The following is a 25,904-nucleotide window of genomic DNA, read 5'->3' as shown; positions in this document are numbered from 1 at the left end:
AAGACCACTAAATATAAAATAATACACCAAAACAAGGTTTTGTAGGTGATTTAAATATACAGTATATCAATAAACAATCATTTAAAAGGGGGCAAATGCCTGCAAGGGGGTATCCCTGATGTATCAAAGGTGAAATAGGGGTCCCTAGGGGAAAAGGCAATGATCTACTATGTAAATTATTCATAAAAAATCTTTAAAAGACGTAACAGGTTCCAATTGGCTGTGGTACAAATCAATACCAATACCACTGTCTCCTCTTCCGCCAAAGGAGATTCTGTTTCCACTTGCCCCGCCTCGTATTTCCCGCTCTGCTCTATAAATCCCCTTCAGCCACAGCTTTCATCAAGACCGTGGTATTGAGCTGTACAGTTAATAGCTAAGGTGGGGTGGTCAGTGGATGTGGGGTTGTGGGTGATAATTTCCAAGACTCGGGCGTCATCACCCGGGCTGTCGCACACTTCCAGTGTGCAGTCAGTGTTATTGGCCCCTGTCTAATGTCCAAGATAAACTAAAAACGAATTAATCGGTCACTGAACCGTGCTCAACAACACTCAATCATCCACGCCCGGAAGTTCTCTCGTCAGCTAACGCAAAATGATGCAGAACTTAAGTGCCTAGCTGCCAATTTGTGCTAAGAATATATTACATCCATTATAGTAGACGAGGAGATGGTTGCTTCTATCGAACATACAGAAGATCTACTATGCATCCTCCGATCCTTCAAGCGTCTGCGGACACCGCAGAGAGCCGCACAGCCAGGACACATAGGCTACATACACCAGCTCAAAAAAAGCCATTCCAGTTGTCATGCTTACCTGACAGCATATTATTTATTTTGTGCCAGGATTGGCTTTCTAAGCACCCTAGAGACTAGATTTAACACAACCCAAAAAAGTGTGTGTACAAGGACGCAAACTAAGGGAGACATTTATCCACAAAAACCTCACTACTTCTGTAGTACGGAAACACATGGCCAAAAATGACGAATGCCTCCACAACCACAGCGATTGGCCAAGTACCCAAAATGTATGGGCGTGGACATTTGCGTCGAATTGCAATAGTAGTCTTTCATTGGTTAATCTATTAAAGGACCAGTCTCTCATTGGTCAAATATGATGCGATGCTATTGGTTTATATTACACATGCCGACAATTTTGAAAACTGCATTTACAGCTACAGGACTTCCAAAACCAGAGCAGCTAAATAACAACAAAGCAATTCAATATTTGGTCAAGCTTTATTTGTCTTCAAAGAGGTAAGCCAACATAGCGAAATCATACAGAGATTTCTGTAGGGAGCCTTTGTGTTTTTGACTGTTTTATTTTTCATTCGCCTAGATAGTGAATATTCGCATGCCAAGTTGTAGCATTTGTCATTATCTACAGCAGATGTAGTTTACGGTATGGTTTATATTTGGTGTTTAATGTAGCTAGGGCTCGCCTAATGTCCAGGCCGTACCGCTTTACGTCCGATTTAATCTACTCACCAGAACCCACTCAACAATGTTGCAAGGGAGCGACGGTTTCCAGCTCAACTGTAATGTTGTGGTGGAGCGCCTCAACTCCTCTGGCCAGGCAACTAAACGACAAGTCATCCGTAAGGCAACTGTTATTTTGGGGCGCAACGAGTTCCAAGAGATAACCCTGCGCGTTCATGATGGCAAAGTACCCCAAAGTTACATACTGAAAGACTTTCAGCTCTTCTCACGTTTTGCCAAGGATGGCAAGTGCACTGTCAAGCTGCTCCCTGACAACATCCAGGTACTCATATCGGACTGCCCGCCCCACCTACTGAACATTTTCCTAAAGACCTTAAGTATCAAACACCAGGCCTGGCAGACTAGCAAGTCCATGACTGACCGTGAGAAGCTGAAAGCCTGTCTGCCTCGCAGCTTTGAGACAATCAGTCCATTACAGCAGAAGGATGTACTGAAGGCCAATGAGTTGAGGAGCAAAGTGAATGCTCCAGTCTCTTCTAAAGGCCTAACTGTGAGGACTGGCAATAAGATGACCGGAGGGCCACATGGACAACCGGTCAAGAGACCAAGGACGGACTGTGACTCCAGCCCAGTGAGTTGAGTTCAGAGCTTGGGGGCCTGGGTCACTAGTCCCAAAGCCAGCTGACATTTGAACTGTAATGTTGTGGATGGGTTACATGCAATTCAGCTTAATGTTAACTGGAATTTAAAAAAATTTGCAAGATGTAAGATTTCACATCAAACCAATGTTTTTGTTATGCTATATTTTCAGGTAAAGGCATTACATCCAAGCAAAAAGCCCATCCTGTCTTTACCAGCAGCACGCAAGTTGAACAAAGAACAAGCCGCAGTCCTCAGTGCAGTCTTGAGTGGCAAGAATGTGTTCTTCACTGGCAGTGCAGGTGACTACATTTCCAAAAATGCTGCGTACATAACTTTCTTTGAATAAGTTTCACTAATTTCACATACATTTATACCCCAAACAAATTATTTGTAAAACCTAACTGTCGCGCTATTTCAGGCACAGGTAAGTCGTTCCTGCTGAAGAGGATTGTGGGCTCACTACCGCCAAAAAGCACCTACGCCACAGCCAGCACGGGTGTGGCAGCTTGTCACATTGGCGGAACTACGCTACACAGCTTTGCCGGTTAGTCACTACATCATCGACTAGCCCTAAAACTCTTCACCCTCCTCACTCAACTTCCATTTCCTCCTAGCTCCTCCCTCACCCTCCACGTCCCCTCCTCCCTCTCCCTCCACATCCCCCTCATCCTCCACCCCACCCACCCGAGGTTCCATCTCACCCTCCTTACCTTTTTCTTTGTCTCACCCTCAGTCTCCTGACCTCCTCTCTTTCCTCCTTCATCTTTCTATTGTTCCCGCATCATTCCTGTCCTCCGTCTTTATTCCGGTCTCTCTTTGTCAGGTATTGGTTCTGGTTCAGCCCCTCTGGAGCAGTGTATAGAGCTGGCCCAGAGGCACGGAGTCCTGCAGCACTGGACAAGCTGTCGCCACCTCATCATCGATGAGATCTCCATGGTGGAGGCCCAGTTCTTTGACAAGCTGGAGGCCATTGCCAGGTATTGGCAGCAACACTCATTCTTGCCCACTGTTTGTGAACTTTATTGTGTATTAGTAAGTCCAGATTTCTAACATGGTTCATGCAACCTTTCCATTGGTTTCAATACATTACACAATTGTAGATGTTGTTTGTTCAAGACTTGATCGACTTCACATGGTCCAGTCCCCCTAAATTGGGGAGGTTTGTGGGGTGTCCACATTGTTCATAAGGGGAGCAGTTAGGGTTAACTTTCTCGTTTATTTTGATAATCTCTAGCCAGTTTTGGATTTTGATCCAGCAACCCTGTGGCTGTCATATGTCTCGCTTGCATGTCGTTACAGTCATTCTTCTGTGATCTCTACTGATTTGTTGGTGTCTCTGCTCCAGGTCAGTCAGGCGATCCACGGAACCGTTCGGTGGCATCCAGCTGATAGTGTGTGGAGACTTCCTTCAGCTGCCCCCCGTCTCCAAGGGAAAAGACAAGGCCAGCTTCTGCTTCCAGGTCAGAAAGCCTGGTCATTATGCTCCTCTGACCATCCGCAGCAGTGCGCGTGTGCGCATGGGTGTGTGTGTGTCAATAAAATGTTGCTCTGGGTAACTTGATAAAACATCCGGGAACCAGAATTAAATATTAAATGTCGGTTTCTGTTTTCTTTGTACAAACATGGTTCCATGTTTTAGTAGTTGGAACTACAAAATATTCTCACCCTGTTCCTGAGAGTACTATCAGAAAGAATGTACAAGACCATGTAGTAAAATTCCGACTGGGGGGAGAGAACATAATCAATGATAATGTCATTTTCTATGTTTCATTCACAATTCATCTTTCATGTATTTTAAAACTTTCTTCCTTTCTTCCTATAGCCAGGTTAGTTGGTTAGGCGATGGCTTGCTGGTACTGAATGACTGATTTCAAATTAACAGCATTCAAACCACTGTTGGTGTAAAGGGCATTGATGGCTTTGTCAGCATTTCATAATGTATTTAATATTAGAAAATGCATTAAAAACACTTTTGAAAACAGTGATTGGTTTGTAAAACAATCCAACTGAAAACAAATGTCCGTGTCTGCTATGGCGATGACACTGAAAACAGTCAAATGCTGACCTTTCCTTGACCTCCAGTCTAGAAGCTGGCGGAAGTGCATCCAGCTGAACATGGAGCTGACAGAGGTGCGCCGGCAGACAGACCAGGTCTTCATCTCCCTCCTACAGGCAGTGAGGGTGGGCAGGTACAGTGTGCTCCGCACGGGCAGACATTTCGGTTGGATGTTCGGGGGCAGGTTTTTCCTCTTGTCTGAAATGGTTTCCTCTACATGTTCGGTTTTGTGAAATGCATGGTAGGGGGCAGTTGTAATTTCATTGTTTTTAATTTATTTATTTCACCAACGGTGGAGTTTTCTCATTTGATTGAAGTCCAAAGATCACCTGTGAGGCAGCATGACATTTTAGACATTCTTTTCCACTGTCCTCCTTGCCATCTATTCCCAGTACTTTTCTTTTTCAAAACAAAAAGACCAGTGAGGAAAGGAGGGGGAAGCCCTTATTTTATGCTGGATTGGACAGGAAGGTGGTGAAAGATGGTAAAAAGGGTTTTTGCTGAAAGCTGAGTGGGTGTCAGATTTGAACCCATACTGTAGGAGTACATGTGCAATGACTTGGACCGCTTGACTGGCAGGACCCTAACGCCACTTCATCATCCACTGTGCCACAAATACTGGTATTAAGGGCCTCATGACGAACTACCAGTTGCTCCAGTACCATGTTTAGTTGTTTTGGAGCCGTAACAATTTTGCCCATGTCATTGTTCTCTGGGGAAATGGGGGTTTAAATGTCCGATTAGTGTTTCCTTGCACCATTTCTTTCAGTGCAAACGACATTTAAAATGTTTTAACAAATGTTTTCAATTGTCCTTCGTCTTATCCCACAGAGTCACAGAGGAAGTCACTGCCAAGCTAATGGAGAGTGCCTATCACAAGATCGAACGGGATGGTATCCTGGCAACCAGGCTGTGCACTCACAAGGATGACGTGGAGCTGACTAACGAGAACAAGCTCCTGCAGCTGCCAGGTTTGGTGTTTTGTTTTTATTATGTTCGTCCTCAAGCTTTTCTGTTGTCAGAAACTTTTTCTATTGCATAGTACTGAGTCACATCCCAACAGGGGTGGACTGAAGGCAAACCACCCTCCACCCCAACAGACACTGATTTTGGTTAGTCACTCTGAATATACTGTGTACTCAAAAGTCATGGAAAATGTGTGGACTTGAAGGAAATCCCTTCTCCACTGTTAAGGGGGGTGGGGTGGGGGGGGGGTATGGACGTGATTACGTAATTAGCAAGCCATTCCACAAACTCATGTTCAAACCGTCCTCACTTTCTTCTGACCTGTAAACAAAGCTTACTAATTACTTTCAATCTGTTGAAAACACTAAGAACATTATTTTCTTATGGTCGCTTTTGAGATCAGAACCCAGGCTTAACTAGCCTTTTACTAATTGGTCTGTTAGCTTGATGCTATATTTTGATCTGTCAATTTTTCAACTCCTCTGATCCCTTTTTCTGTGGAAATGGATGTCACCAAGGCTGTCCGTCAACATAGAACTCCCATAGAGGGAAAGCACTGGAAATCACAGATCCAGATAAAATCCACGTCAGTTTGGCAGTTCGTCTGTCCTGCCTTTGTTACCGGGGGTTACCAGTGTTGATTGTTTGACTTTTTAATATTTTTGCTGGCCATGTACTCTAGCTTACAGATCTCACTGATTGGGTTAGCGCCTGGGGGTCACATTGATCTGAGATAACTAGTTCTTCACAGACTGTGAAGGTGAGCCCCAACAAAGCACTGGGTTAAACAAGTCTGTCATTGCTGTTAAACTGGAAGCGAAGGCCATGCAAAGGGTGAAAGAAGTGACGAAATCAGTAGGGAGACACCATTACTTGAACGTGGCTACATTTTAAAAGGCTCCTCCTCCGGTCTTTGTTCCCAGGGTCAGTGCGAGTGTTTGAAGCGGTGGACAGCGACCCGGCACTGGTCAAGACCATAGACAGCCAAAGTCCTGTCAGCAGGCTGCTGCAGCTCAAAGTGGGCGCTCAGGTCAGTAAATGAAGCTTGCCGTCCTGGCTAGTGGCTAGCTATGTGGACCCCAGGAAGAGTAGCTGTAGCTGATGGGCATCTTATTATTAACAACACTAAGTATTAATACCCTTCTATTGTTCTGAACTGAATAGCTTTGTAATCTGATGAGTTAATCGGGGGTGATCAGAGGCATGGCATTCAAGTATTTTTATTTTATCTTCCATTCGTATGACTGTTATGCTTTGATGAAAGTGTCTGCTGAACGGAATATTTTAAAGCTGCCTGATCTCACACTCTGTCCCTCCAGGTCATGTTGACCAAGAACCTGGATGTCCAGCGGGGCCTGGTCAATGGAGCCCGAGGCGTCGTAGTTGACTTTCAGCCAGGGAAACTAGGTAGATTCCCTATCAAATACATTACCGTACATAGCATAGTGCATTACTAGGCAGTGGGATTCAGGCGTAAACATAAATAAGATCCATACAAATGCGTTAGAGCTGAGTTGTACAGGTTGAAACGGGCTGTTATGATGACGGTTGGGCCTTTCAGAGTCCGCTGTGTGCCAACGGCGTCGCTGCAGTCCCATCAGTTCTGTCTGGTTCCACAGGGCTTCCGCGTGTCCGTTTCCTATGCGGCACCACAGAGGTGCTGAAACCCGAGCGCTGGATGTTTAAGGCAGGGGGCGGTGTCTACCTGAGCCGCCAGCAGCTGCCCCTCAAGCTGGCCTGGGCCATCTCCATCCACAAGAGCCAGGTGAGACCCTACAAGGGTCTTGCGTTGACCCAGTGAAGTCACGCTCCCCCTGGGGCCAGAGCGTCTGTTTGAAACTACAGATTTCTGGTTCCAGCTTTGCCGTTCAGCCTCGGCTTTCTCCTACGGTATTCTCTATTGGTTCATTGATCGCTCCAGATGGGGGAAGAAAGGCTGCATCATTAAAGGTTTTGAAATACGGACGTGCGCTCAGACATAGATAATGAAGTCTCCAGGGATTTGAACGACTCAGGCTTGATCACGTCCCCCCCCCCCTTTTCAGTCCTGATGACTCAATACTGCCAAATCAATGCCACTGTATACAAGGTCTCAGAAACTCGCGCCAGCTTTACTAATCACTGTGTTTCTTTCATCTGCCAACTTTCATGTCCCAGTGCAGCCAAATTTCCCTAGGGTTCATGCGCACACTTGCTAGTATATTTGGGAAACGCCCCCCTCCGCAGCCGAAGTAGCGCCTGGGAAAACAAGGTGTCCTGGTAGTTCCCCCTGGCCCTCCAGCTAACACAGCGGATTAAACTAACTGCAGTGTAAATTGGGTTGGGGGGGTGGGGTGTGTATCACATCATCAGTCGGGGCCCTCAAGGAGTGGAGTTGCCCACCCTAAGCTACTGTTGTCTTCATTCGTATCCTATTGGCACATTTTGTGTGCGTGTGTGAGCGTACTGCTGTTCAAATCAACCCTGTCCATGCTGTGTGGCCGTGTTCACTTCGGGGGAAACGGGTAGAGAATGGGACAGAAGATGGATGGTTGTTAGTCCTTTTCATCTGGTTAGTTTCTGGAATGTTCCAGTCACTGGCCAGAGGTATCTGGCCCGGTGTGTTATTAGTCTGTGGCTTTGATCCTCTCGACCCTCATTAAGCTGATGCGTGTCCTTGTGATTGGCTAGGCCGACGAGCCCAGTCCTCTGGGTAATTTGACTTCAATGTTATTTATTTTTTTATTTTTATTTTTTACTTTTATTTGATTGGGACAGTGCATGTTAATGAACAAGACATGGAGTACATGCATGTAAAAATGCCGGATTATAGCCAAGGGCTAATTTCCATCCGTAGTCCCACGAGCTAAGATCACACAGCTCACAAAAACATTGCAAAATAAAATTTGTTTGGTTTCCCTCTTCTCGAGTCCGTCGAAGATGATTGTTTGAAAATAGGTGTCAATAGGGGTGGAAGACGCCAGCGTTACTGATTGGGATTATTTGATGCCATTTAAGGCCCAGATTCGGTGATTGCTTTTCATGTGCATTTCAATTAAAAATAACATCTTAACCTGCACGTTAATCATTCTAACCTGCCGAACTGGCATGACTAAAATACTACAAACTATCAGAAGGGGTTAAGTGGGAAAGGCCTGTAGACGGTGATTTCAAATCTGCTTAGCCGTGAAATAATGGAATGACAGACCACCATGTCTCTGTCTGATAACATTCATGATCCTGTCTCATGGTCCATCCATTTCAGTCAACATGATCTTTGCAGTGGCTGATAATTGGGACTCTGAGGCACCAGAGAAACAGACGGTCATCTCACAGGATCACCTGTGTGATGCCTACAATTCCAGCTCAATGTCAAATGTCTTTTGTCAGTGCTCATGTAATTCCTCTTCTATGAATCATAGTTTTTTTCTATGGCTATCCCTGAATGTTCTCTGACACCGAAGGGTGGTCTGTCATTCCGGTGTGTTCTCTGACACCGAAGGGTGGTCTGTCATTCCGGTGTGTTCTCTGACACCGAAGGGTGGTCTGTCATTCTGGTGTGTTCTCTGACACCGAAGGGTGGTCTGTCATTCTGGTGTGTTCTCTGACACACAGATGGGGTGGTCTGTCATTCCGGTGTGTTCTCTGACACACAGATGGGGTGGTCTGTCATTCCGGTGTGTTCTCTGACACACAGATGGGGTGGTCTGTCATTCTGGTGTGTTCTCTGACACACAGATGGGGTGGTCTGTCATTCCGGTGTGTTCTCTGACACACAGATGGGGTGGTCTGTCATTCCGGTGTGTTCTCTGACACACAGATGGGGTGGTCTGTCATTCTGGTGTGTTCTCTGACACACAGATGGGGTGGTCTGTCATTCCGGTGTGTCACGGCTAAGCAGATTTGAAATCCCCCCGGGCGACTCACAGCAGAAACAAACATCCTCACTATTACAACCAGGTCAACTCAGGTACACATCTTCTAGTCATTAGGATGGAGTGACAGTTGGTGGAATTTTGTGAGCTCTGCTTAAAATCTGACTCATATAAAAGCCAGTGGTCCAGTATCCTCTGTACTCCGTTGTCTGTTGTGAGGCTGACTCATAGCATTTGACTAGGAGAGAGCAGTGGGGATTATTACATTAAAGTATAGATGATGGCAATAGCTAATCAGAGACCTACTAGTCATAATCTTACATTTTGGTTAATTTTGTTTGTACATAAATAAACTAAATATGTTTTTAATCTGTGCTATTGAAGTAGGTACTAACTTTTCAATGTAATCTGGCTTACTGGGCATGTTCTTACAGTGGGGATGATTGTCCCTGACTGTGAGAAGCAGCCGTCAATGTGGCAGCCGTCCCTAACCACCACTGATAAATGTGGTGACAGTTACTGTATGGCTTGACACAGAAACTCGCAAATAAGGTGGAAATAAAGCTACCCCTCTCTATGAATACCCCATTTACTTGCTCCTCCCCTATCAAATAGGTCCTCCTGTCTCTATTTATATTGGTTTTCAGCAATGTATTTCTGGCCACATATCCAAATATGAAAATATATGCAGTCACTGCAAATCTTTGGATGAGAGTGTTTGCTAAATAACGTGTGTTGCAGGGCATGACCCTGGACTGTGTGGAGATCTCCCTGGCCCGGGTGTTTGAGAGCGGCCAGGCATATGTGGCTCTGTCGCGGGCCAGAAGCCTGGAGGGCCTAAGGGTCATGGACTTTGACCCCCGGGTGGTCCGCGCCGACCCTGACGTGATGCTCTTCTATAGGAAGCTGAGGAAAGAGCGGCTGCTGCAGCAGGTGAGGCTAGTTTTCGTCGTGTACATGGCTGAAGCTAAACCAACGCCTTTTCTGCAGTTCAAAATCCGATGCCTACCTGTATGTGGTCGAGGTCGAAGGATCCACTGAAATCACTGGGCAAAGTACTTGTTGCCAAAGTTTTCCTCCTCACACATTCTAATAAATCCCATGTTGTCTTTTTACAGTTTATATTCCTCCATTTCTGCTATTTTCTTATGTCTGCTGCCACACTGTTAAAGGAGGAGAAACGCTTTCCGGAGGTCTGGCTGAGACTTTTGCCTTGATGATTCTGGTCAGACAAAGGCGATCTCTGTCCGGTACCGACTTCCACATTGGTGTGCTAGTTCAAACTGAAAGGCTTTTATCTCTCTGTCTCCACAGGCCTCAATGGATGAGTTTGTGGGCAGGAACAACAAGGAAAACTGTTGGTGAGGAAGAAACCTGAACACCCACGCTGTGCATTGGGTGCATGACTGTGTCGATCTCCACAACAACGTAACATTTTTGTTGACGGTTTTAGTTTCAAGATTTCAAGCCGTGATTTGACTGACCTCTGGTTGTATGGCTTTGTACCCATCATGCATCACCACCATTTAACTTTTACCTGTTTATTTATTTATTATTAACTTTTTTTTATGAAATAAACTGACATTTGTCTAAAGTATTTTTATTCAGTGTATTATACAGATTCTTCACACAAGGCTTTGCTGCAGTTTGGTTGATATTGCACCACTTGATGAAAAGGAGAGGGACTGTATTCCAGAAGCAGACACTGGATCTTGGTCTTAACATAATCCCAGTAACAAGAAAAAAGTCTTCCATTTCCAAGCTCCAATGTAGCCAATTGGCAATGGACACGTCTGGAAAAAAAAAATTCAGACAAAAAACAAGGTCTGCCTATTGAAAGTAGACAGACTTCATGGTCATTTTCATTGTTTCCCCCACCAATGCATTTTACTGGGTGTCAATCTTCGGGACAGTGGTAGAGACAGTTACTGAACCCTGGTCTCCAGCAGGGATCTACATATGTGCATAGAGCCAGTAGTGTTCAAACCAGACCACGGTTCAACAACCATGGTTCAACACCACATCGAAACATCTTCACATTTGTTTCGTAGCAGCCGAACTCAGACCGAGCATCACAGGCTCACCTGACTCTAGTGAAAAGACACGCTAAATGATTAGATATGTTGATTTTAAAAATGCAGTGACAAAGACTGCATGGGAACCTGAGCAACGTTCACACTGGAGGCCATTACTGGCAAAATAAGTAAAATTACATGCTGCTATTGGTCTGCCTGGGTAAACGCAGCCAAAGAGATCTGATATAGTTATGTCACCTATTACCAATACAAAAAGCAGGCCAGCTATATGGTAGACCCCCCCCCCCCACCCCCCTACAAAAAAAGATCCTACAAAAGTATTAACAGAATCTGTAGTTTATTAACATTAATAGATACAACACTGGCTGTGGTCTCAAGCCTTCCCTGACAGTGCCCATATTTACTATTTGAACAGATTCCACAGCTACAGGAATTTACAGAATAGCGCAGAGGTGGTTCATTTGATGTGGTGGAAGAGTTTATGCGCTACCTGTGGTAGGAAAAAGGACATATCCATTAATTCGATTTGACCTAACTACCAAAACCAATTATCACATGTAAGGTTGGCATACCGTCCACATGGCCAGTTTACACCTCTCACACAAACACTTACACAGTGGTCCCTCGCATGTAGGAAGTCAAAGAGTTCCTCTGTACACTCCTCTGTGGTGTTTGATCTGGAGCTCACTCTGCTCGTGCACGCCTCTAGCTTTTCTCTGGCGTGGGCGCAGTGCTCCGATGCCTCACACTTCTCCCGTATCGTTTCTAAGGGATCCTGGCAGGGACAAACACAGCCACATGTAGCCAACATGCAAGTCTCACAACGCGTAGGACGAGCGTATTCACACGAACGGACGATGCAGATTCAAGCCTTACCACCATGTCTTCCTCTTCTTCCTCACCGTCCGCTTCCTCTTCTGCTTCCTCCTTGTGTTGGAAGGGGGGGGGGGGGGGGGGGGGGGCATGTGTGACAGCGATCGGAGAGATTAGGTTTCTTTCACCCTGTCATCCATAGGGATTTTACTCTGAAAGACTCGGGGCAATTGAATCTGAGACTTCCCAAAGCACATCAAATGTCTTTCTGGATTTTTTAAAATTAAATTACTCACTGAAATGTATGAAAGTGGCCCCACAAAACCAAATGCTTATTTTTAAACATTTTCGAGCCCTTAACTGCTATACTTAATCTTCCAATAGATATTTACATGTATTGGAAATGACTTATTCCATAACCTACAAAGGCTTCTGTGTAGTTAATGGCTCTATACTCTGTACTGCATCTACAATTTTGATATCTTTTAATCTTGTCTTTCAATTAAATGAATACACTTATATATGAGAAATTGCTTGTTCTACGCTCAGTATATGACCAGCAATTGTCATCTTCGGGGATGAAAAAAGGATTAAACCTAACTCTTGGCTTGTTCATAACTAAGTCAACAGCGCCCACTATTGGGAACTAATAAAGAAACGCTCCAAATGATTTCATTTTCCCAACTTCAATGAAATATACCGTAAAAGCATATCATTATAAGAGAGTCACCTCGAATTAACCCGATCTACTGCTCTGATCTCATGGTCTCTATTTCCCGTTTACACTCAGAAACCGGGCCCAGGGCAGCTAGCTAGTCGCCAAGGACGCTAACCTGGCTAGTAATCCATTTACATAGCAAGCTAGTTTGGTGGCTAACAGTAGCTGGCAATAAAGCTAAGCTAGCTGAAGAAGGCTTGTGAGTTGCATAACTTAATATATTACTTTGATTAGCTCAAACAAACCACAATGAAATAGGAAGGTTTTAACATTGTACAAAAATACCTCATCATCAGGCTCTCCATACATGATCATTTTGTTTTCGAACACCATGACTTGTACCCTAAAACTGGCACCGCCAGAAGAAACACGTCCTAGCTAGGTAGATCACAGGCTATGAATCTGGAGGACAAGTTAGGTCACACGCAGGATATAGTTGGAAAGATCGCCGGAAGAACGTTTCTAGCTGAGGGAACCACTTTTTTGCTTGTATTCTACGGTGTGAAAAGGGGAAGACGGACTGGAAACAGTGACGGACACTAACAACATGGCGGCGCTCATGGACACGAGAATATTGATAAGAAAAATTCAAGATTTACGTGCACTGACACCCCGACGAAATCGTGTGAAAACTAAATGGGTAAGTTCAACATATACCTAACGTTAGCAAAATAAATAATCTGGAAAGTCCTCAACACATGAACAGTATACCAGTTGTTGGTTCAAGTTCTCAAAAGCTTTGTCAGGTTACAACTTAAACGGCCAAAGCGTAACTGGAGAAGGATCAATTAATCTGAAATTGATGAGACTATCAGATATGTATCTTCTAAATGTTCGTGTCCAATTGCAGGAAGGTTTTTTTTGTGTAAGAAAATGTTCTGTCATTCAAAGAGATGGGTTTAATTTGTTCCATTAAATGTTTAAAGAATGTTTGCAGTGGCGTTTTTATATGTAAAAAATGTGTGGGGCACAAACCATTTCAAAATATAGGAAACATACCAGTAAATCTACAAAACACCCTCTTGCTCCTGATGTGTTTGTGTGTTTGTGTGTTTGTGTGTTTGTGTGTGTGTGTGTGTGTGTGTGTGTGTGTGTGTGTGTGTGTGTGTGTGTGTGTGTGTGTGTGTGTGTGTGTGTGTGTGTGTGTGTGTTAGGTCTTACTGAACTCATGGGGACCAAATGTCCCAATTAGTATAGTAAAACCTGAAAACATTTGACTCATTGGGACCTTTTGCGGGACCCTGTGATGCAAAGGTCAATTTCCGGTTTAGGGTCAAACTTACAATTGATTTTATAGTTTCTTTAAGGTCCAGGCGTTGATGGTTAAGTTTAGGGTTAAGGTTAGGCATTACATCTAGGAAAAGTTTAGGCATAAATGTTACTTTATTGAGGTTAAGGTTAGGGTTAGATTAGGGTAAGGGTTAGGTTTAGGGTTAAGATTAGGGCAAGGGAGCATGCAATTTCTATTTTCTGGTCCCCATGAGGGTAGCTGTGCAAATGTGTGTGTGTGTGTGTGTGTGTGTGTGTGTGACCTTGTGTCTCTCACACACATGTAAAATTGCCACATTTACAAACCTTAATTAGGAATGCAACCAAGCTCAGAACCAATGAGCCTACAGGGCTATACGCGAATAGCAATGAGCTCAACACCACTGAAGGCTGCAACAAAGCGGAAAGACAACTTTTTAGGAATACAGATCCTTTCTATGACAACAACCTTAATAAATAAGCATGGACACTTGACACTCATCATCTGTATCAATCGATTCAGCACAGAAATATCACCAATATTATCGCACCAGCACCACAAAGGCAGGATGACAAAATATGCTTTCACTCTCCAAGGCTGAGGGCTTACTTGAAGAGAAAGGTGGCACGGCGGCTCTTACTCTGGGCAAACTTTTCGATGACTTTGGGAATGCTGGCTTTCGATGGACAACATGGCCAATGCATTGAGTCGCGGCTGTCCCATGTTATTGCAAGTGAAGGTTTTTACCCTCTTCAAGGTAGACATTTTCCTCTCTGACTTGGATTTCTCCCAGCATCAGTGGTTCCAGCACACCCTTGATGAAATTAGAGAGGCCGATTCCAGTTTTTTCTTTGACTTCCACAAACCCCAATAACCTCTCTGTCACTGTATTGTTAGGCAACACAACCACCATTTGTGATTTACAGGAGACATCAGTTGTCTCATCTGCTTGTATGGCAACAAATTATGTCTCGTCCATTTGCTTGGCTATCTCCTCCCTGTACACTTCGTACATACAGTCTAACAGTTCATTTTGCACAGTGCTAGATGTCCCTTTGAAGATGGGCTGAGCGTCATAGTGCCTCTGAAGTCTCGATTCGCCCTCACACAGTCTCAAAAATGCATCTGAATATTCCAGGATTCAGGAAGTCCCCCGACTCGTCATGGCCCCGCAGTGCGGTTTCCCATTTTTCACACAGTTTAATACATGTTATGGTTCGACTGAGAACGTACCCTAATCGGCAGAACACAGTCTGAAGCAGCAAGGCAGGGACCAATGAACATGAAATAAAATCCTAACACAAATTATATGCAATTTAGGAAGATGCTATATTCATAGATAATACATTATAGGAATTAATCTTCGAGAAATAAAAATGACATCATTTTGTTGCAGTTCTTTCTGTTGACCACAGGGGGGGGGCTGTGCCCCACCTGCGCCTAATGACCAGTCGCCCCTGAATGTTTGTCTCCACTCTCCCTCAAAAATGTTATCAAATCTTTCCTAATATCCAACGCAGAATCCCTCTTATGCTCAAGTAATTATTCACTGTAATTGGAGATTGTGTTACACATTTGTTCATTTATTTCATTTACAAAATTAGCAAGACCCTATATTCATGTGTAGTGTTATAAAGCATTTTCAGAGCCTCTACAGATGGCTGGTCTAGTGTCATTTTAATTTTGACAAATGTATGCATGTCTCTGTACCGGTTGGTTGAAAGGGCACAAAACAAAACTCTCAATTCCTACAAATCCTCATTTCACAGGCTGGCTCCCTGCCAAAGTACCCCCCCACCAACCTGGCCCTTCAGCACTTCGATGCTACTTACAAACTACAGCTGGGAAGAGAGTGGCCCTCGGTCCGTGCCAGTATGCTCTGTGAACAGAAGTATGGAGCTCTAGTGAACAACTTTGCCACCACAGAAGGGTTCATGGCTCACCTGCAGTCTCAAGGATGCCAAGACTTTGTCAGCTGTACAGTTCGTGAAGGAGCCCAGGAAAGACTGCAGACGGCTGCATCCACTCATGGCAACACCTCATCACTCGAGTCAGTTGTTGACGATCAAGACATAGTTCCATCCGGCCTTAGCCCGAATATCAAGTGCTTAGTTTTCCCAAGGGGGGACATCTCCCGATTCAAGCCTTCCAGGTGAGATTTCTGAAATATTTGTATTATTTTTTTTTTTTTACAGGTAGGGATGTAAACACTTATTGTTGACCAGGGTTATTCAGAATACTCCTGGTGTGTGCAATATTCCTGTTGTTAGTAGACGCTAGTGTGAATGTACCAATGTCAGAAAAAAAAATTGCCGCCACCCCGCCCCCCTTTTTTTCCCCATAGACCCGACAAGTATGGGTTGCTTGGTTACTACCTGATGGATGCGGCGTCCATTTTGCCTGCCCTGGCTCTGGATGTCCAGGAGGGACACACCGTGCTTGACCTCTGTGCTGCCCCTGGGGGCAAGGCCTTAGCCCTGCTCCAGACACAGGCCATACGTGTGTACCAGATCTATATGAGATATGAACCATTCACATCGCTTCAGTTTTGTCCAATTAACTATTCGGTAAAGCTTTTATTTTTGATGTGGTTTTTATTTGTAAAATACTGTTTTTCAGGATTTCTGTGTGTGAACGACATCTCAGCGAGTCGTACGCTGCGCCTCCGCAGGGTCCTAGACCGCTACGTTCCCAAAGGCCTGTTGGCGGGAGACAAACTGCGCATCACTTCCTTCGATGGCAGGAAGTGGGGGGAAATTGAGAGAGACACTTTTGACAGAGTAAGTCTGCCATCCCTCTCAGGCCTTGTGGTTAAGTTATAATGTAATCATGGAAAGAGGTTGAGGAATGTGAGCTTACATCATGCATGGAATGAGATGGTTCTGAATGTGCCTTTTCCTATTGCTATATCAAGCAAATCACTTTTTCAGTGGTGGATCCCAAATTAAGTTACGTGTGCAATACATTTTTATTGCTAAAACATTTATTAGGTTTTATAAAAACATTTTTTTTTTCTTTCATCAAAATGAAAGTTGGGGGTTGACAGATTTCAAAACTCTTCCACAGTAGAATATACAAGTACCCTCATTAAAATGAAGCTACCAGAGGGAGTAATACCTTCTTCCACTAGCCTATTAATTGATTGCAATCTAAAACACTGATTAACTAATATGTTTTCAGGTCACAGACTTGACATTTCAGAACACCCTTTAGGGAATGAGAAAATGCTCATGTTCATTTGACAAACATTTGATCAACATGAGACTTTATTGTGCTTTGCTATGTTTGCCAGTGATTCTGTGATATCTTCATTCATTCCAGGTTCTTGTTGATGTTCCCTGCACTACAGACCGACACTCTGTCATGGAGGAGGAGAACAACATCTTCAACAGGGCCCGGACAAAAGAGAGACAGAGGCTGCCCCAGCTGCAGCTAGAACTGCTCCTGTAGGTTTTCAACTTATCATATGGTCATATTGATAAATGCAATTTCATTATTATTTCTGATGTTTTTCCTTATTCGTAAATCCATTTATTTGGTGTTGTATGATTTGTATTTCTCTCTTCTTCTTACTGCTCCTGTTTTTGCTGTCTTTTGTGTTACTCTTCCTCCAGGGCTGGTATCCAGGCAGCATGCCCCGGGGGGGTGGTCCTCTACTCCACATGCTCCCTGTCCCAGCTGCAGAACTGGTATGTGGTGGACCGGGCCATTCACTTGGCCCGGGAGGAACTAGGCATCAGCTTGCAGGTAGCTGACCTTCGACCTCTCACACAACTCTTTAAGGACACCTTCAACTTTGCACCCGACCTCAACTTGGGACAGCTGGTCTTGCCCCACCTAACGGCTAACTTTGGGCCCATCTATATGTGCAAACTGCAGAGGTTGAACTAGAACTGAAAACTTCGCTTCATCTTAATATATTCCTTTTTAATCCCATTGCATATACTTTACCTATAGTTTCCCAGGCACAGATGAAGCCTAATCCTGGGCTAATAATAAAGCTAGATGAAAAGTCTACATGGGAATATGTTTTTTTGTCCTGGACTAGGCTTATTCTGTGTATTTGAAACAGCCCTTAATTGTGAAGCACAACAAAATAAAAACACAGGACTGTATACCTTGTTACTTTTTGATCATTCTGTTTTCACTGGATCTGTACAATTGTATGCAGTGCTCTCTCTGGTCTCTAGGTGTCAGTATTACATAAGTCAGAACTCAAAGTTTCATCATTGTATTGGTCACACACATTAAAGCAGATGTTGTTGCAGGTGTAGTGAAATGCTTGTGTCTCAGCTCCTAAAACAGTGCAGTCGAAATTAAGTGACTCAGTATTTAGCAGAGAAATAGTCGAGTCATTAAACTTTGAGTCGAGTTCCATGTGCTCTAATCAATAGTCCTGATGTTTAAATATGTGTAAAGTTCCAACCACTAGATATCTGAGTGCTGGTGCTCAAGTGTGAGTAATTGGGTCCATAACAAAATAAATCAATTTACCTGGTAAATCCATTTATAGTGTAATGGTTAGAGGAATTTGGTAATCAAGTGGTTTGCTCTTTAATTTCGTTGTCCTATATTTCTGACACCAAATGTATACATATTGTATTCAAGAACACAGCCATCCATGTTTTTTCAAACTCGGTGAGTGCATATGATGGCATAACGTAACGAAGAAAGAGGAACACATTCAAACGCTGGTTGGTAAGTAGAGTGCATAGAGGTTTTACACTTGACTTTGTTTATGACAAACGTGTTTTTGCTGATGTGATTAACTTTTCTGTAGACCTATAAACATGTTCTGCAACAAAAAATTGGCTCATATCTAGCTACTTTAGTTGCAGTCGAAGCTAGCTCTGCCACTTCGTTTGAGGGAGTAGCCAGATCCCAAGTACATTACCATTGTTCACAATATTATTTTTGTCACTTTAAAACTCTTTTTCTTTTATATGTAATACCATCATGAACATTTCATTCAGATTCTAAATATTTCCCAATGAACACTCAAATAATCATTCATGTCACATTGGGCTTTCTGAGAATCTCTAGCCTTGTCATTACAGAGGTTGCATTCTCTCAGTTTCCTATTTAATGTCACTTAAAGGCAGCCTGCAATGTCGTTTTCTCATATCTAACGCGAGTGCAAAAGTATAGTAGGCTGCCTATCCTCCCATCACACCGCAGATGACCCTCCGCTATTTCACCGGCCGGGCAATGTAGCATGAAAGAGGTGTGCGCGCAGCTAATGAGCGGGCACCGACGAGTGTCATCGACTTCCCGCAGCCATTAAGCGGCTCGCAAGTGGCGCCCCTGTCGCTACCGAACGAGAAGAGAGTCTGTTTGCTCCGCAGCTCCCAGATGAACATTAAGGACGCAAGAGAGATGCTAAAATGGCATGTCTCACCTCGTTTTACCCTTCGCCTTTTATTCCACAGATGAGTGCAGATAATTTCACTGCACGATTGTGAGTGATTACTGTATTACCGCGGTAACAGAGGATGTATCGGCGAATGCAAAGGGAATTAATGACACATAAAAACTATTTCTGTATTGACTGCTTCCGTCGGCGGGCCAGGACGCCGCGCCGGCATCTTGTGATTACCTAAACGTATTGTAAATATGTGTTTCCTATGGGTTTTTACATAAATTTACATGTTTTAACACTCAGGGGACGGTACACTATTAGGGATGAGATACTCCTCTTCTCCCTTTCTCTTGGTCCTTTGCCGTTCATTATTGAATTAGCCAATAGTATTCCTTTGCTCTGGGGCTAGGCCTGTGTGGGTGAGGTAGGCTGTATCAAGACAATGTGTGTATTGTCTGTTTACGACTTTTGAGAGAGTGAATGTGGGAGAGACTGAGAGGAATATCAAGATTAAAACCTAGATAAGTGGATGTGTTCTGTGGTAGTTTTGTCTTTCCGCTAGACAGTGTCTTTATGCTGTGGGGTGATAACAGCCACAATAATTTGTGGTTACAGTTTAGAGTGAATCAGAAACCGGATTTGTTTATCCAGGCAGCCCAATTTACACGTAAGTAATTTAGCAGATGTGGTCATTCCAAGCGATCACTGCTCTTAGGGTTATTTAGATTGCTCAAAGGAACAATGGCACTTTTTCTTTATTGCCTTGTCTGCTTAAGGGTTAAAACCTCTGACATCTTGATTACTGGCCCAATGCTTTCCACCGCTTTCGACCCAAGTTCTGTTTTTCCCCTTATTGTTTTCTTCTAAACAATCAGAACAGATCTTTTTACATCAGATCTTTTTCGGAGCTGATTTTATTGGTGGAGAGATCTATTTGTGGAGAAAATAAATCTCATAATTGTCTTCCCAGTGTGAACGCAAGCCCATTTCAGACCCCAGTCTAGTTGGAGTGTGTTGGCTTAATGTTTGTAACAATGAATTGGGACATCGTCCCCCTAAAGGTTATGATACACATTACAGTATCTGTGATCCTGCCCCCGAGGCCTCTCTGTTCATGAGCTTCTGCTGGGTATTTAGGCCCAAAGGCGAGGATCAGACGGTGGGCTCTGTCCGCTGTGAGTGAGAGGATCTCACCAGTGGGGGTCTTTGTCCCAGACGCACCATGAAGAGTGGGCCCAGCAGGAAACCGACCTGCCACAGGGCTCAAACACTACCCAGCATGGCCTCCCATTCACAGTACTTCAGCACTACACCTTTATTTTATTTTTTTATGAGTTGGAAAAATCTTTATCAACTGATACAGGAAATGATACATTGCCTAAAGTTGAGATTGCAACACTGCTATTTTTCAGTGGACTGGTATTTACTCTCGTGACATTGGGATTGGCATATATTCAGTTGTGCTTTTTTATTATTGATCCACACGTTCTACACAAATATTCTATAGCAAACTTTTTCTAATAAATTAATTACAAATTAATACGTTGTTGTCGCATTATTATCCACCCTGTTTTAGTCAAGCACTGAATTCCAAGCACAGGTTCAACTATAATGACCCGGAGCTGTTCATGCGACTCCTTGTGGATCTCCAGGTAACACTAACCCTTTGGGACTTATTTCGCCATTGACTGTCCTAGTTCTGCTGGGAATTGCTGCGATAAAGTAGGACCTTAATCCCAAATTAGATAGCGCCAAACTGGGGAGAGCAACAGGGTAATAGAACTCCCATAGAAGGTGAACAGTAGTAAAAGGGTAACAATTACAAGTTATGCTGTGGCGGAGTTATTAAACCATCCAGATGAAGCCAATGTCAATGGGCTGTTTGCCCATTGACATTGGACCCACAGTGCACAGTACCTCGGATTGTGGCAAAATGAACAACAATGTGTAGTGCATAGCCAAGTCAACACTGGAGTGTCACAACCAAAGACAAGACTTGAACCCCACTGAACACCTGTGGGGAAATTTCAAGATCATCAAGGCTTTCCATCCAATCTGACAGTGCTTGAGAGGATCTGCAGAGAAGGAACTGCCTAAATTTAGGTGTGCCAAGATATAGAGGCATGCCCAAGAAGACTCAAGGTTGTGATCTTTGCCAAAGGCGCTTCCACAAAGTACTGAATAAAGGCTCTGAATACGTATGTACAGTCAATGTTTTAGTTAAAACAATGTGAACACCATAAAAAGGGTTTGTGCCTTGTCGTTATGGGTCATTGTAAATTCCTGACAGAAAAGAAGGGGTCTGAATTCTTTACAAAGTATATTCAGTTTCTGCAGGGTTATTTAACCGCCATAGCAAAATTGTTCAAATTAAGATGAAGCATCTGTATAAACATTTCATCCCCAACTCTGGACACTGTAGGTGTTGATGAACAACCATATAGTATAAAATGCTTTTCTCGCCCCATCTGTCAGTGTGATGTGTAACTATTCCTGACTTGCACGTCATCTGAGTCGGGGTCGGGCAGGCAGTGAACTGCTCCCCACTCACACTGGCATTGGCCCGGGCCACACTGGAAAATCGTTTCTCTTCCTTTAAGAGGATTAGCCTGGATGAGATGGCAGGCAGAGTGTGTTAAAAAGGGCAGGGACAGAATGGGAGATGAAGTGGAACTAAAGGAGTGTTCAACCACCTGTTGTCCTCTTCTGGCCATCACTCTTTCCCTTTCTCTTTGTTCTCACTTGCTCTCTCTCCAACTCTCTCGAGTCCTTATCTCTTTCATATGGAACTTCGGCAGAAATGTGGATAGACATTTAATGTCTTGCATGAAGGTGCATGGATTGGTAGTCTTGAAACTTTAGATTTTTAAATGCCTGTTAAACCACAGCTGTCTGTATGTCACTAATCTCCCGGTGGTTTCCAGGAGCACTTTGATGTGTATCTGTGCAATGTGCTATTAGAGGGATTTCGCCGGGTTGACAGCTTGGAGAATATGTGGCGAAATTGCGATGCCAGCGGGCTAAAAGAATGCTGGAAGCCGGATTAGGCTCATATTCTGGCAGAGGCTGTCACCTCCTCAATGGGCCGAGGTTTCTTACGGTGGCACTTTCCGTTCTCGGCGTGGTTAAAACCTTTAGGAGAACCATGGAAGCAAAAGAGAAAAAACACTGATTGAATGGTACGCTGTGATTTTTGTGCAGGAGGGCTAACTCCCGAGGCTGTGTGTGTGTGTGTGTGTGTGTTTTAGGTCTAACTATATTCATGGGGACCAAATGTCCCCATGAGTATAGTAAAACCAAAGAAAAATGTGACTCATGGGGACCTTTTGCCGGTCCCCATGAGGCAAAAGTCAATTTCCGGCTCAGGGTTTAGGTTTAGGGTCAAACATACAATTCATTTTAGAGTTAGAATAGGCTCTGTGCACCAACGTAGTAACAAACTTCTGCTTTTGTCTAGAAGTCTGCATTGCAGTTTCCAGTTTACTTACTAATACTCATCTGCATTAGTAAACATCTAAACTCACAACAAGATGAGTGATGCTGTTGTACGGAGAAAAAAACTAATATAATGTACGTGACTAATTTAAGTTTCAAGGTTCAAGTGGGGCATCATTTTAATCAGGAGAATGTCCTCTTTTTAATAAAATACGGCTTGCGCCATTCAATGACTTCAAACACTAGACTAGAAATAGTCAGAAAAGGCGATTTTTTTATATACTTCCACGTAATGCAGGTTTAAGTGCAATTAATACCATGTAGGACCAGATGTTTACTTCCTATGCCAGTTGTTATTTTTCAGTTTCGTTGTGAAATGAGGTTACAGTAGTAAAATAAAAGAGGAGACCTGTTTTGGTGCTTTTTTGAGGCTATGGAATTTTAAGCTTAATTCAGGTTAGAAGAGGCTGAATGAAGGTTCGTTTCAATTCACTTGCTATGGGGACGCGCTAGCGTTCCAGCTCAGCCAGTGTTCCAGCTCAGCCAGTGTTCTTCTGGCGTTTTTGAGGCTAGGGTGAATTTTTATGCGTTCTGTTGTCCTGCCTAATACTACACTAAAAAAGAACCCATCGCTAACTAGCTTTCACCACAGTAAACTACTTACCCTCGTAGTTGTGCAGGTAACTCGATACGTAGAGTTTTAATCCCTTGTTCCGCTTGCTTGTTGGAGCAGTGGACCAGGCATCAACAATTCGATGGACATCACTAATGCTTATTTTAGGCAGGTCTTGGAGACATCTACTAAAAGCTGAAATTTTGGGCGACGCGGGTGATCGCCTTAAGTAAACCGGAAACTGACATGCCGACATCTGGCTAAAGCGGAACTTCGTCCATATGCTTGTGCACAGAGCCTATTTGGGTTTCTTTAAGGTCCAGGCTTTGTTGGTTAGGTTTAGGGTTAAGGTTAGGCATAAATGTTACTTTATTGAGGTTAAGGTAATAGTTAGAGTAAGGGTTAGGGTTATGGTTAGGTTTAGGTTTAAGATTAGGGCAAGGGAGCATGCAATTTCTTTTTTCTGATCCCCATGAGGATAGCCATACAAACGTGTGTGTGTGTGTGTGTGTGTGTGTCAGACAAATTAAAAGGCCAGAGTGCATTTCCCCTCAGAATAATGTTTTGGAAACTATTCCAGTTTTGCGAATACAGCAATCTGCAAGTTTATTTTTACAGTTTGCCTACTTTCAAATATGTTACATTATTATCAATCTTTGTCAGCCGGTGGGTGTGTTTTCACTCTGACAACATTATTAGTTTACTAACTAGGGACCCAAACAAAGGTATATCTAGTAATTTGGTAACTACTGTATGAATGTGTAGATGTAATATGGACTGTAAAAAAAGACTAAAGCTGGAAAAAAGTGTAAGCCAGTTTTCCAAAACCAGTAATATACACGTCCTCCCTAAATAAGCTTTAGGAAATAGTTCGGATTTACCTTCCGCATACATCATTTAGGACCACTGACAAAGATCCCTACACAGTTTATGGGACAAGGAGACAAAACACACAGCAGACTTCAACCCTAACATTGTTAACCAGCTCCTCTAGTGCATGTTGTCATCCAGTGTCACATTACTATTCGTTCCAAGCTATAGAAACACATTATTTTCTCCAAAGGGTACTGCCAGGAAGGCTTTCTTTGGCCAACATTCAGTCCTTCCTCTAAGCGTCATAGAGAAGAGTGCCACAGGTGGAAACCGCCTGACCTGGCGGCATCGCAGTCCACATGACAGCACTCTCCGTCAGGCCCCGGGGCTCAGGTGTGTATGCCTGTGTGTCCGTGTGCTTGTGTTTGTGGAGAGGTAAAGACCACTTGCTGGTGTCATGCAATGCTTCAGTCCCAAAGGGTAAATTGCTGACCGGAACAACAAGGACATTTCGCTTCACGTGCTGAGAGTCACATCAGAGCAAGGATAACCTTGGTGTAGGGCACCTATGATGTGATGAAACATTGCAAGGTGGAGGTTAGGGCCTGCATTCACATTAACGCTCGGGATAATCTGTGTCGTATCCGCTTCTCAGGAAGTGTTTCATCCATAACAGAGAAATTCACCCTTTATAGCAGGCGACACCTCGGGTGGTATTTACACAGTTAGGGAGGATATATCTTAGCGAGGCCAAATCAATTAGCTGTTGAACAGCCTCTCCACATACAGTTTTGTGAGGGTGTTGAGAACATGGTGCTGGTGGCGATAGCAGCAATCCTAACCTAGAACTCTACCAGAGGGGAGACTGTGTGGGTGTGTGTGCGTGAGTGTGTGCGTGTGTGTGCACGCACTCCGGAGTGGGGGGGATCTTATGCATTTTGACAAACCACGCTGTTTAAGATATAATAGCAGCCTAATCACCGCCCCGGGCTGTCATTCTTCAGGATAATGGGCTGCTTATTCATCGGGGATGGCTTATGTCCCCATGCGCTTTTTATTTCTCCAGATTACCTTGTTCTCGCTCTCTCTGTCATTCTGCCCTCCTCCTGTATAAACTGGATGTTTTCTGTCTCTGCCTTTTGTTACCCTGTCACAGTTTTTCTCCACTTCCTCCAAAATGTCCGCAGTCTCCTCCTATAGTCTCCCTCCACAATGTCCGCAGTCTCCTCCTATAGCATCCCTCCACAATGTCCGCAGTCTCCTCCTATAGCCTCCCTCCAAACTGTCCTGTCTCCTCCTATAGCCTCCCTCCAAACTGTCCTGTCTCCTCCTATAGCATCCCTCCACACTGTCCTGTCTCCTCCTACAGCATCCCTCCACACTGTCCTGTCTCCTCCTATTGCCTCCCTCCACACTGTCCTGTCTCCTCCTATTGCCTCCCTCCACACTCTCTGGTCTCCTATTGCCTCCCTCCACACTCTCTGGTCTCCTATTGCCTCCCTCCACACTCTCCATGTCTCCTACATTGACGATTAAAAGTATTCACCCCCCCTTGGACATTTCAACAATTTTGGAAATCAAAATTGATTTAATCAGGTGTTTTGCCACTAATCAGCTAAATCAACAAAATGCTCATGATGTCAAAGAATAATAAAAAGGGTTGTAAATTAATAACATAAATATAAAACAGAAAATAATTGATTGCATAAGTATTCACCCCCTGCTATGACAAACTTGAATGAGTTGTGATGCAACCAACTGTCTTTCGAAGTCACTGAAGTAGTTGAATAGAGTTCACCAGTGTGCAGATACATGAAGCATGGTACCATGCTGGCAGCCTCGTTCTATAGGGATGCTTCTGTGCACCAGGGACTTGAAAGCTTGAGAATATAAATGGCCACATTTATGCAGC

At 43.9% G+C, this 25,904-nt stretch overlaps 3 protein-coding genes across 3 annotated transcripts; 2 read left to right on the top strand and 1 right to left on the bottom strand.

Moving 5' to 3' along the window:
* Positions 1–1,137: 1,137 nt before the first annotated feature.
* Positions 1,138–10,525, top strand: pif1 (PIF1 5'-to-3' DNA helicase homolog (S. cerevisiae)). Its single transcript, XM_010893812.4, has 13 exons — positions 1,138–1,255; positions 1,490–2,069; positions 2,250–2,379; positions 2,499–2,624; positions 2,904–3,057; positions 3,426–3,540; positions 4,163–4,269; positions 4,968–5,107; positions 6,026–6,132; positions 6,422–6,509; positions 6,722–6,867; positions 9,698–9,889; positions 10,271–10,525. Exons 1-13 carry the CDS (start codon positions 1,143–1,145, stop codon positions 10,319–10,321), a joined length of 2,049 nt encoding a protein of 682 aa, XP_010892114.3. The 5' UTR covers positions 1,138–1,142; the 3' UTR covers positions 10,322–10,525.
* A 787-nt stretch (positions 10,526–11,312) lies between these two features.
* LOC105024100 (cytochrome b-c1 complex subunit 6, mitochondrial) lies at positions 11,313–12,965 on the bottom strand. Its single transcript, XM_010893785.4, has 4 exons — positions 12,809–12,965; positions 11,869–11,919; positions 11,606–11,767; positions 11,313–11,482 (listed from the first exon to the last, which is right to left on the bottom strand). Exons 1-4 carry the CDS (start codon positions 12,854–12,856, stop codon positions 11,450–11,452), a joined length of 294 nt encoding a protein of 97 aa, XP_010892087.1. The 5' UTR covers positions 12,857–12,965; the 3' UTR covers positions 11,313–11,449.
* Positions 12,966–12,974: 9 nt separating this feature from the next.
* Positions 12,975–17,887, top strand: nsun4 (NOP2/Sun RNA methyltransferase 4). The gene is made up of 6 exons (XM_010893798.3): positions 12,975–13,163; positions 15,542–15,924; positions 16,117–16,271; positions 16,392–16,552; positions 17,094–17,218; positions 17,387–17,887. Exons 1-6 carry the CDS (start codon positions 13,071–13,073, stop codon positions 17,661–17,663), a joined length of 1,194 nt encoding a protein of 397 aa, XP_010892100.1. The 5' UTR covers positions 12,975–13,070; the 3' UTR covers positions 17,664–17,887.
* The last annotated feature ends 8,017 nt before the right edge of the window (positions 17,888–25,904 follow it).

This window comes from Esox lucius, chromosome 3, assembly GCF_011004845.1.
Source record: "Esox lucius isolate fEsoLuc1 chromosome 3, fEsoLuc1.pri, whole genome shotgun sequence".
Classification (NCBI taxonomy): Eukaryota; Metazoa; Chordata; class Actinopteri; order Esociformes; family Esocidae; genus Esox; species Esox lucius.
This window is presented reverse-complemented; position numbering and strand designations above follow the sequence as displayed.